This window comes from Lipotes vexillifer, unplaced genomic scaffold, assembly GCF_000442215.2.
Source record: "Lipotes vexillifer unplaced genomic scaffold, Lipotes_vexillifer_v1.1 scaffold70, whole genome shotgun sequence".
In the NCBI taxonomy this organism is placed as follows: domain Eukaryota; kingdom Metazoa; phylum Chordata; class Mammalia; order Artiodactyla; family Lipotidae; genus Lipotes; species Lipotes vexillifer.
This window is the reverse complement of record NW_006789896.1, coordinates 1,397,036-1,409,074: the sequence shown is the minus strand read 5'-3', so window position 1 is coordinate 1,409,074 and position 12,039 is coordinate 1,397,036. Positions and strand designations below refer to the sequence as shown.

The 12,039-nt window shown below is 41.6% G+C and overlaps 1 protein-coding gene across 1 annotated transcript in view; it reads right to left on the bottom strand.

Moving 5' to 3' along the window:
• The window catches only part of GLG1 (golgi glycoprotein 1), a 149,028-nt gene that overhangs the window by 11,902 nt on the left and 125,087 nt on the right, over positions 1 to 12,039 (bottom strand). Inside the window, exons 12-18 of the mRNA XM_007462995.1 lie at positions 11,943 to 12,035; positions 9,660 to 9,746; positions 6,875 to 6,937; positions 5,991 to 6,104; positions 5,066 to 5,154; positions 3,978 to 4,095; positions 2,670 to 2,762 (exon numbers count right to left, since the gene is read on the bottom strand). Of these exons, the coding sequence (XP_007463057.1) occupies positions 2,670 to 2,762; positions 3,978 to 4,095; positions 5,066 to 5,154; positions 5,991 to 6,104; positions 6,875 to 6,937; positions 9,660 to 9,746; positions 11,943 to 12,035 (657 nt within the window). The remainder of the gene's footprint in view (positions 1 to 2,669; positions 2,763 to 3,977; positions 4,096 to 5,065; positions 5,155 to 5,990; positions 6,105 to 6,874; positions 6,938 to 9,659; positions 9,747 to 11,942; positions 12,036 to 12,039) is intronic.

The window sequence follows — 12,039 nt, the reverse complement described above, 5'->3', positions numbered from 1 at the left end:
GACCACATGCTGGGCCATAAAGCAAGCCTCAGTAAATTTAAGAAAACTAAAATCATATCAAGCATCTTTTCCAACCACAACACTGTGAGATTAGAAATCAACTACAAGATAAAATAGCGTCAGAAAATATAAAGTACATAGGGATAAATCTGACAAAAGATGTAGAAAAACTGTACACCAGAAACTGAAAATCATTGCAGACATAAACCAATAAGAAAACCTAAATAAATGATAATATGAGGGGAAAAACACCTTATCTATAGAGAAAGAGATTTTTTTTTTTGCATTACGCGGGCCTCTCACTGTTGTGGCCTCTCCTGTTGTGGAGCACAGGCTCCGGACGCGCAGGCTCAGTGGCCATGGCTCACGGGCCCGGCCACTCTGCGGCACGTGGGATCTTCCCGGACCGGGGCACGAACCCCCTGCATCGGCAGGCAGACTCTCAAACCACTGCGCCACCAGGGAAGCCCCGAGAAAGAGATTTTAATAGATTGAATTTTGGTTCCCCAAAAGATATGTATAAGTCCTAAACCCGTAGTTGTGAATGTGAATATTTGGGACAAAAATTCTTTGCAAAAGTAATTAAGTGAGGAATCTCAAAATGAGATCATCCTGAGTTATCTGGATGGGCCCTAAATCTAACGTAAATGTCTTTATAAGTTTATAAGAATAAGAAAATATACATAATACACAAAGGAGAGACACAGAGGAGAAGGTCATGAGAAGATGGAGGCAGAGACTGGAATCATGCATCCCCAAGTCAAGGACTGGAACCACCAGAAGATGGAAAAAGCAAGGAAGCATTCCGCCCTAGAGCCTTAGGAAAGAAAGCAGTCTTGCCAACACCTTGATTTCAGACTTCAGGCCTCCAGAACTGTGAAATAATAAATGTGTTTCAAGGCACCCAGTTTGTGGTAATTTGGCAGCTCTATGAAACTCATATACATATGCAAGAATCACAGTGGACCTCTCATCAGAAACTATGCAGAAAACAGTGTGAAGTAAAATATTTAAAGTATTGAAAGAAAAAAAAATCCAGCAACCTAGAATTCTATATCCAGCAAAACTGTTCAAAAATGAAGAGAAGAGGGGCTTCCCTGGTGGTGCAGTGGTTGAGAGTCCGCCTGCCGATGCAGGGGACACAGGTTCATGCCCCGGTCCGGGAAGATCCCACATGCCACGGAGCGGCTAGGCCTGTGAGCCATGGCCACTGAGCCTGCGCGTCCGGAGCCTGTGCTCCGCAACGGGTGAGGCCACAACAGTGAGAGGCCCACGTACGACAAAAAAAAAAAAAAAAAAAAAAATGAAGAGAAGATAGACTTTCTCACACAAACAAAAACAGGGAATTCATTGCTCATACATGCACCTTGTGAAAAAAAAATGTTAAAACCGTTCTTTGGGCAGAAGGGAAAATATATAGGTCAAAACCTTGGATCTACATAAAGCAAGGAAGAGCATTAGAGAAGGAAAAAAGTGAAAAAAATGATTTATTTTTCTTATTCTTAATTGATCTGATAACTGCCTAATAACAATGTACTGGGTGATCATAGCATATGCATAAAAAATGAATAACAGCAATGTCACAAGGGATGGGTGGAAGGAATTGCGAATGCTCTCTAATAAAATACATACACTATATGAGAGAAAAAAAAAAGAAATGAAAAATAAAACCCAACTGGTAGTCTCTCTAAAGAGCAGGATGGAAAGTGCTAAAGGATAAATTATGAAGCTGGGAAACAGAACAGAAAAATTACCTCAGTGTAGTACAGAGAGATGAAGAAATGAAAAGCATAAAAGAAAAATTGAGAGACATGGAGGACAGATTCAGATGCTCCAAGTATCTAACAGGAGTTCCAGAAGGAAGGAAAAGGAAGGCAATATTTGAAAGGTTTGAGAATTTCCTAGAACTGAAGTTAAGACATGAATTCTGAGACTGAATGAGCCAACCAGGATGATGAAAACAAAAACCATATCTAATTATATCACAGTGAAATTACAGATCATTAAAGATAAAGAGAAAACTCAGAGGTAGATTAACTACACAGAAATGAGAATCAGATTGACATCAGACTTTGCATCACCAACAGCAGATACTAGAAGACAACGAAGCCACTATCTCAAAGGCTAAAGTACCTGGCAATGCCCTGAACTAGAAGAGGTAGATGAGTCAATGGAAGAACATTAGAAAACAAAAACAAAAAACCACTTGATTGCATTTCATTCCTGATGATTCTGGGTAGGGCCCTGTTCTGTGAATTAGGGAAAGTTAATCAGGGAAAGAAAACCTCCCATGATGGTTCTTACGTGACCTCTAGTTAAGAACTTCTGTGCAATGGGATCATATGAGGGAATAATTAATTTTGGAGGTGCAGAGTGTTGGGAAAGCTATAGAGAGGAGGAGGCACTTGAAGGATAATTAGGAGTTTACTAGGCAGACAAGGTGGAGGAGGACAAGGTAACCTGAAAGAGGGAAGAGAATGAATAGGTGACAAAGAGGAATGAAGGTGAGCAAAAGTAGTCTGTTTGGGAAAAGCAGCCTGGCGTAGCTTAAGAAGGAATGATCAGGCTGGATAGGATGTGATGGGGCCTATCTCACCAGCACAGAATTAATTATTAAAAAGGTACCTTCACGTTACCTTTACAATTAAAAAATAAAAACAAAAAGTTACCTGAGCATTGCCATATTGCACAGTGGAACAGTGGTTCTTGATGTCACTCTTGCAGGCTTCATACAGATCTGGTTCCAGACGGATATCCTCTGTCTGTACGAGGGGGAACCGGCATGGAAAAGTGAGCTTACTCTAAGCTGGAGAGATCAAATGTTCTACATATTTATTTGTTGATTGGATCTTGTCTGGTGGCCATAACTTCTACACAGCTAAGTGGCAGCAGTGTGGTCACTGCAGTAAACGGAGAAGTAGGACTGAGTTTCAGTTCTGCCACTACCTAGCTACAAGGCCTTGGCCTTTGTTTGCAAAATGAAATGCTACCATCTACTCTGACCCCGTCACAGGACTGCTGTGCGATGAAATAAGATAGTATGATGTGGAAACCACTCTGAAAGCTAAAACCATTATACAGATGTAGGACTCTACTTTTATTATTATTATTATTTTACTGAAAGAGCCAGGTTCAAATCTGAGGACCCTAAGTTCCTATTATAGAAGTATGTTTAGGCCAGTTCCACTTAAACATAATTACCACAGAATCACTACCTCTGTATGTGAAAATCTTGTACTGCAACTTTGGGGATATTAATAATACCTGGTGTCCATTACTAGTTTTTGCTTAGACTGAGGTGAAGTAAGTATGATTCACAATACAAAACATATTAAAATATATTTTTAGCTGTCTTATGTGGCTTAGGCTTATCCTCAAAAGTAAAGTGAAAAGTAGTGTCCTCTCATAGTGCACACTGTGGGTGGCTTCCCAACATCCACCTCCCCTTGATTATCAGTAAGCTCATCAGTGAGTGCATCCCCTGATGGGGGATGGGGCACAGATCTCAAACTGACACAATCAAATTGAGAAGGACCTTTATTTCGTGCTGGGGGCAGTTTTCTCTTGTTTCTATTTTCCTGCTGGAGATGAATATTCCAACAGGTGGCCCAGTTGTTGTAGGCAGCCATTGTGCGGCCATGAGGGAAACCAGCCTTAACAATGAAGCTGGTGTCCAAGGTAGCAGACTGGAGAGGGAGAGACCCTCGATCCTCGAGGATATTATTGATGCAATGACTACATCACATGCTTATAGCTTGTCTTACAGCTGGACTTCCAGTTATGTGTGGTAAAAAATACTTTATCATTGAAAAAAAGGGAAACAAGAAGCTGTCCTATGGCAAAATTTTAGCACGCAGCTCCAAGTCTTAACCATCACGCTTGTGGCTGAAATCTTTCAGTTTGCCCTCACCCTTCACCTAACTCTCTAAGCCCTGCCCTGTGGTTTCTGGACCAGAGGTTGTGCTCTGCAGTGTTACCATCTCCAGCTCCTCCACCCGCAGCTGCTTGCGGCACTTCAGGGACACCCTGTGTTCCTTGGCTTCCTGGAGAGTGTCGTTGCGCACAGTCGTGCTTAGGCAGATCACCACATCCACCCTGCCAAGGAAAGAAGAGGCCTGAGACTGGCTGGAGCCACACAAAGGCAGATGGCCGAGAACTGGGCTGGGGCAGGGGCCACACCATCCCCCCAGAACCCCCAGAGCCCAGGAACTTTACCATGTTTTTGAATGCCTTTCCTGTAAGTCTCACTGTGTTTTCAGAGAGCTAAAAGCAGCAATTTGTCTGTATATGTCATAAAAGTTGGGCCACAGCTCAAATGCTGACAACATTCCTGGCTGGTGGGGAGGCCAGAGAGGGAACATGTGTGCAAGGACAGTTTAACACTTGTTTTGATGAAAACAAGTGACCAGAGAGGAATGCTGCTCTACTCTTAACTCTGGACAGTATCTTTGATATACTGAGAAAATCATTCCTGAAAAGTACAGAAATCTAAGCAAACACAGGAACTTGGTTTCTATGAGGGGAACTGTGTCCTAGAAATGCACCTTTGCAAAGAGCAGCATGGAAGAATCTGGGCAGCCATGCTATAAAAGCTCATCACTCTCCTCATTAACACTTAATTCATAAATGAATACAGCTTTTGTTTCTTTATTACATCTCTAATTCAGTGAAAGCCTCTGCTGCTTCCCTGAAGAGATGACACAATGGAATGATGTTCGGAGGAAATCAGTTAACATCTTATTCATACTGCAATGTGCTCCTCTAAGTACACAATCTGTATGTGCTTCATCAGTTAGATAGCCTGAACCCGGAAAAATGAAAAATGCTCCTTTAGGACACAGGCTCTCTACATCAGAACTACCACCACCAGGTGTGGCTCCAGGCTGCTATAAAGAGGATATGTCTAGACAATCCAAGTGTTTGGCCATACTACCAAAGGAGGGTGTAGGAGGCCTGCAGAGCTAATCCTGTCAGAGAGCAGCAGGCCACCTGACATCCTGGATACTCACTCAGTAGCTAAGAGGGACTTTAGGGAAGCAGAACCGATCAATTAAAAGCTACATACTTCTTCTTTATGTTGGGACAAAGTTTCAACACGTCCTCCTTGCAGGCCATTTTAAACTTGTAAGAGAACCGAAAATCCTTCATCTGCACCTAAAAAAGATGATGAAAAAGAAAATCAGAAGCTCTGTGACGAGGTCTAATCAGCAGCACTGGGTGTAAGTGTATTCATATACCGTTTGCAGCGGCTAGCTTTTCAGGCCTGCACAACTCTGCCTCTTCAGACTTCATGACCTGCTAAGCTGCCCACAGCATCTTTTGCTCCACGCACACCAGCTTCCAGTCACACACAGGCTGTGACTCTTCCCCCAGATCTTCCCATGGTTTGCTCCCTCACTTTTCTTGACGCTTCTATTCAAATACCTCCTTCTCAAGTCCCTTTTCTGCATCACCCTGCAGGCCTTACACTGCTTTATTTTTCCTCACAGGCTCACCTGAAACTATATATTTATTTGTAAATGTACTTTTGCATCTTTCTTTCACAAGAATGTAAACAAGTCAACAAGGGCAGGGTTTGTCTGTTCTCTCCTGTCTCCCAGTGCCCACAGTCCAGAGGCCCTCAGTACCATTTGGGGACGGCAGTCAGGGAGGCTAGGTGCCCCAAGAAGAGGTCAATTTTACATAGATGACTGGATTTCACCCTTCTAGGAAGGAAGTGCTTGATCAGAAATACTTCCTTTAGACATGTGGTAACTACAAAGACTATGATTTAACCTTCTTATTCAAATGCCAGACCTGGGTAGTATGATTTAAAATAAAAAAAAAGCTTAGATTCTAGTGTACTGATACACATTTGGGCTGCTGCACTGAACAGATATTTGGAAAAAATGATTTTTCACAGAAGAGATGCTCTGATGTTCTGAAAGAGGAAGGGATTCAGTAACCATCCAAGCAGTCAAGACAAGAAGGATGTGCCAGGTGTTACTGACCAGCTGGAAGTGGGTGACTCCAATGGCGCACTTCTCATTCATATCCTTCTGGTGTTTGTTCTGTATGAGACACTCCATCAAGTCTCCAGAGTCTATCTGGTTATCTGCTACATCCTGGGGAAGGTAGTGCACAATTACCCTTCATTTGTAACTATTAATGAACAAAGCCTGCACCCCAGCCCATACAAAAAATGCAAACGAGATTGATTCTAGAGCCTTTACAAATAAGACACATCACAAATTATGTCAAAATAAGTGTGAGACATTACAAAGGATTAACACTCAGGGGAATAAAATTTACGCAGCAAGTTGCCCTCCCCGCGTGAAGCTCCAACAAGAACATGTACTAAGCAGGTCTCTTAACTCTTTTCCTCATATGATGCCGGCAGCTGGCTCTAGGGATAACATCTAACATTGTCTGCTGATTGTCAGATCCTTAGGGTTACTGGGTGTGTTTCACTCCCACAATTTAGGTAGTTCAGTAAGTGACTAAAAGTAATAAAGTAACGGAATTCCCTCAACATCAGGTACAAGGAGAGAGTTGGAAGGGGAAGCCACATTATTGTTAACAAATCCTGGCTGTATGTATCAGAAGCAATTCAGCACTACAAATGGGGCTTCCCCCTCCCCTCTTTCCTTACAAAGGGCATCTCAGCAAGTGCTGTTAACCAACCATCTGGTTACCTACGAGGGGTAAAAGCAAATAGTTTCCCAGGATGGTGGCCCCTCTTGATGTTTACATTTTCAACTTTAACTGGTGAAAGTTGGTTATCACTTAGGAGCAATGTGAGCTGAAGACAGAGATGAGTTCAATACACGTGGGGGCCAGAGCCCCAGTGAAACTGGTTCTGTTTCTAACCCTTGTTCCTCTAGACATCACTTACATGGCAAAAGTTCTGAATTATGGGCTCGCAGGCTCTCATCAGCAAGGCTTCTATTTGAATATCCTGCAGAAGATTAAAATATCAGTAATTCTTTTTTTTTACATCTTTATTGGAGTATAATTGGTTTACAATGGTGTGTTAGTTTCTGCTTTATAACAAAGTGAGTCAGTTATACATATACATATGTTCCCATATCTCTTCCCTCTTGCGTCTCCCTCCCTCCCACTCTCCCTATCCCACCCCTCTAGGTGGCCACAAGGCACCGAGCTGATCTCCCTGTGCTATGCGGCTGCTTCCCACTAGCTATTTTACGTTTGGTAGTGTATATATGTCCATGCCACTCTCTCACTTTGTCACAGCTTACCCTTCCCCCTCCCCATATCCTCAAGTCCATGCTCTAGTAGGTCTGTGTCTTTATTCCCGTCTTGCCCCTAGGTTCTTCATGACCTTTTTTTTTTCCCCTTAGATTCTATATATATATATATATATGTTAGCATACGGTATTTGTTTTTCTCTTTCTGACTTACTTCACTCTGTATGACAGACTCTAGGTCCATCCACCTCACTACAAATAACTGTTTCATTTCTTTTTATGGCTCAGTAATATTCCATTGTACATATATGCCACATCTTCTTTATCCATTCATCTGTCGATGGACACTTAGGTTGCTTCCATGTCCTGGCTATTGTAAATAGAGCCGCAATGAACATTTTGGTACATGACTCTTTTTGAATTATGGTTTTCTCAGGGTATATGCCCAGTAGTGGGATTGCTGGGTCGTATGGTAGTTCTGTTTTTAGTTTTTTAAGGAACCTCCATAGTGGTTGTATCAGTTTACATTCCCACCAACAGTGTAAAAGGGTTCCCTTTTCTCCACATCCTCTCCAGCTAAAATATCCGTAATTCTGCTTTAGAAAGAGCCAGGGGTGGGGGAGGAGCAGTTTCTTTCTCTGAATCAGTATCATCTGATGGGTAAATAGTCCAATATGTACATTTGGAAACTATTCCAGTATTTCGGTTAGATAGCCCCAGCACAGACAGAACAGCAGTTCTACGCTACTCCTCTAATGCTCCTTCATTATACTCTGAAAGGCAAGTTTTCTAGAGGCAGATTCCCCTCGTGCTTAAGCAAGAGAGAAGACAGAGGTAAGAACTGTGGGGAGAAAAAAACATTTAAAAATAATATTAGAGTATAAACAACTCTACCCCAATAAAAAATAAAATAAAATAAAAAATAAAAATAAAAATAATATTAGAGTATGTAAAGCCTTTGGAATTTTTCTCCAAAGCTAAGCAGTTCAAAATGAAAACAGGAGTAACTGACATCTATCATTCTGTCCTCGAACCAGATGACAAACTACTACCTCTCGGGAACACACGCTAACTGCCTGCAAGCAGAGTAACTGCTGTGCAGCATTAGCTGCTGAAATAACATCTTCCTTTAAAGAGTTACACACCCCAGGGGCTTCCCTGGTGGCGCAGTGGTTGAGAGTCCGACTGCTGATGCAGGGGACATGGGTTCGTGCCCCGGTCCAGGAAGATCCCACATGCTGTGGAGAGGCTGGGCCCGTGAGCCACGGCCGCTGGGCCTGCGCGTCCGGAGCCTGTGCTCCGTGGCGGGAGAGGCCACAACCGTGAGAGGCCCGTGCCCCCCAAAAAAAAAAAAAAAAAAAAAAGAGTTACACACCCCAGAACATCCTCATCAGCCCACAAGGACAATGAGAATGAGACAGGAGATGACACAAGATAAAAGAAGGCAATGCATTTTTGAAAAACAGAAAGAAAATAAAGACCCTAAGAAATGTAATTTTATGTACTGCCAATTTTGACAACTTAAATAGTTCTAAAAGGCTTACATTAAAAAAAAAAAAAAAAAAAAAGCTATTCCCTGTTTCCCTGATTTCTGGCCCTACAAGACAATTTTCACATTTTAACTGCCACACCCCCGATACTCTCTATATTTCAAATAGTATGCCTATGCTTATGAGGTTTCTTTTTAATCTCATTTTTTGTACTTTTGTGAGTTTTAGGATGGAACAGGGATAAACATGGAATAACTGCAAATCCCAGGCTTTTATTTTATTTCAGTGGACACACAAACATTACCAAATGGGGACTTCCCTGGTGGCACAGTGGTTAAGAATCCGCCTGCCAATGGGGGGGAACACGGGTTCGATCCGTGGTCGGGGAAGATCCCACATGCTGCGGAGCAACTAAGCCCGTGAGCCACAACTACTGAGCCTGCACGCCTAGAGCCCGTGCTCCACGACAAGAGAAGCCACCACAATGTGAAGCCTGCGCAACACAACCAAGAGTAGCCTCTGCTTGCCTCAACTAGAGAAAGCCCACGCGCAGCAAAGAAGACCCAATGCAGCCAAAAATAAATAAATAAATAAGTTAAAAAAACAAAACAAAAAAACATTACCGAATGACCTAATTGAAAGAGCTAAGGATGACAGAATAGGAATGCTTGGACTATTCTTGAATGTGATTAAGGGATTTGAGGTATAGCTGTTATCTTTTCTTAAATGGGGAAAAAAGATTGGTCTCGTCACTGTGATAATTCTAATTTATGAAGAAAACCGAAGGGCTAAATGCAGTGTTTAGCTACAGAAATGAGGAAAGGGGTTCAAGAAGCATTATGATATTCATCTTTAAAAAGCAAACAGAGAATCTGACAAGGTTTCTTTTGTGAACTCTCAAGAGTCTCAAAACAAAAGAACTAAGAAGAAAAGAAAGGCTGCTGACAGGGCACTCTCCTTCCATGAGCTGCAAACTGCTTACCTCGGATTCTAACTCGGTGAGGTTGCCGACTATATCTCTGCACTCTACAGCCAAGTCATCAAGATGATCCTGGAGGCATTCAAGCTCCTGCAAATAAAAAGGCACTCTCTTAGCATTTGTCAGTTATATAAATAATCAAGGGTAGATGAGATACCTGTGTCCACTTCCTTTTCAGTGGTCTTCCTTTTCTTTTCTTTTAAACAACTTCACTGAACAGAATGCTAGAGCTTTATTTGAGTCCCCAAACTGGGATTTTTGAAAAGATAATTATTTGATGTACCAGGGTGGTTAAGAGGGTCAAGGGGGTACAACAGCCATGCAAATCCTCCAGAAGGCCAAACTGATAAGTCCAACAAGAATTAATGTTCAGGTGTCCTCAGACTCTAAAAATCTTATCAGGCCTTTACTCCATTCCGTCAACACCCTGCTAATCTGTATTTTGATAATTATCATTGGACAAAATATTCACAGTGAAAGACATGGCACATTCTATGACTCTTCATGGGCAAGTAAGTTGGGACCCAGTTTCAGGGTCTGAAACACAGTAGAGAGCTGATAGCTCCTGCAAATCAAATCTGGGATTCTAACCCTAACCCACATAAAAGGATCCTCCGAGGGTAACTGCAAAACAAGTGAGCACACTAGGGTTTGAGTATCTAAAAGCTATCTTACCTGGGCTTTGGAAACTGAGCTGGAGTTACCTTGTAACATCAGTCTATTGCTATTCCTTTTAGAGACTTAGAGGTTTTAAGTTTTACATTAGCTTACTTTCCCAAAGAACATGAACAGCTATTTCTCAGCAAAGGGCTCTGTTAAAGGATCAAGTTTAACTTACTGACTATTCTGCAAGAATCTCTGTTTCAGAATTAGAATGGGAAGCGAGAAGGATTGTGGGAATTATACAAGAGCCAGAAAGGGAGTTGGGGGGGGGGACCCTAAAGTAAAATGCATACAACTTTTGGGAAGAGATAAATAGCTAAGGGAAAAATTCCACTCATGGACTCCTTTCCTAAGTTTAGCTTCACAGTGATGGGCTGTAATGTAGTGCAGCTTTATCACTGTTACTTTACAGGGCATATGAAAGGAAACTGTTTCATGGGATTCCATATGACTATATCCCTTGTTTCATTAGACAGAGGCAACAGAAAGCTAAACTATATGGCATTTCCTAACAATAAACTCGACAGAACTGTAGCAGGCCCAGGAAATAGACTGCTGAAAATGATATTCCCAGGCCCAACAGATCTGAGTAGGCATCATGTTGCTTTTAAAAAATGTCCAATTCCTGCACATGTGACTTTCATTAGTTTAATCCCAGAGGGTGTTTTGGAGTGGTACAAATGGAACCGTTCATGCCTCCTTCTAGTATTAATGGGGCTTTAAATAAGTAGCTATTCCTCACTGCATGGTTCCTCTGCCTTGATCTAAAAGACAAGATACCTTCCCACCTAATTTGCTAGAATGCAACAACGTAACTTTTTTTTTTTTTTTAACTAGGCACAAAATCCTAAGAAACCATTTATAGCATGCACACTAATTCTTGGGGCTGCTCCTTTTCTACACTTTCCTGTACGGAGAGGTTATAATAAAATGGAACAAACGCCTGGCTAGGATTAGACCTGAGCTCTAGGTAAGTTAAGTCAATACCCTTCATTTCTCTGAGCCTCAAGTATATCAATTACTAAATGGAAAAAATAATTCCATTTCTACATCTCTTCTAGGACTGTCGTAGGGCAAGCATACTATTCATGCATATCAGTATTTGCATATCGATGTATATATTTATACTCTGCCTTCCCTCAAAAGGACCTAATGTAGCTTACAAAAATGAGAAAAGAAAAAAAAAGGGCAAGATAAAATCAATTAAAAATGAGTAAAAAAGAGAAAAGAAAAAGAAAATATGTTAAGGAAAGTGGAATGAAGCCAGTAGTAAGTTAGTACACAAAATGCCTACCACAAAATCTAATACACCTGCTAGAGGCATGCCATATCTTTGGCTCGAGGCTTTTTAAGAGGCAGCACAAAGAGGGAAAACAGTCAATTACAAACCATAATAACCATAACATTAAAACAAACTAACTGCTTAGGAAAAGTACAATTATAGAGACCAAAGAGAACATTTTCCTCAGGATTTCTTATAGGAAGAACAGTGACTAATATAACAAATCACACACCTGTGAAGCTGATAGAGATGGATTTTACGGTGTTTGTAGTCGACATAAAATGTTAATCATGAACATTATTATTATTACTACACCATAAATAGGTAGCTTTGTCACCTACCTGTCCAGTCTCTGTTTTTTCACTGCACCATTTCCCCAGATCAATCAGGCACTTATCCTGAAGGGCAGGATCCAGCTTAACGTCCATGGCACGCTGG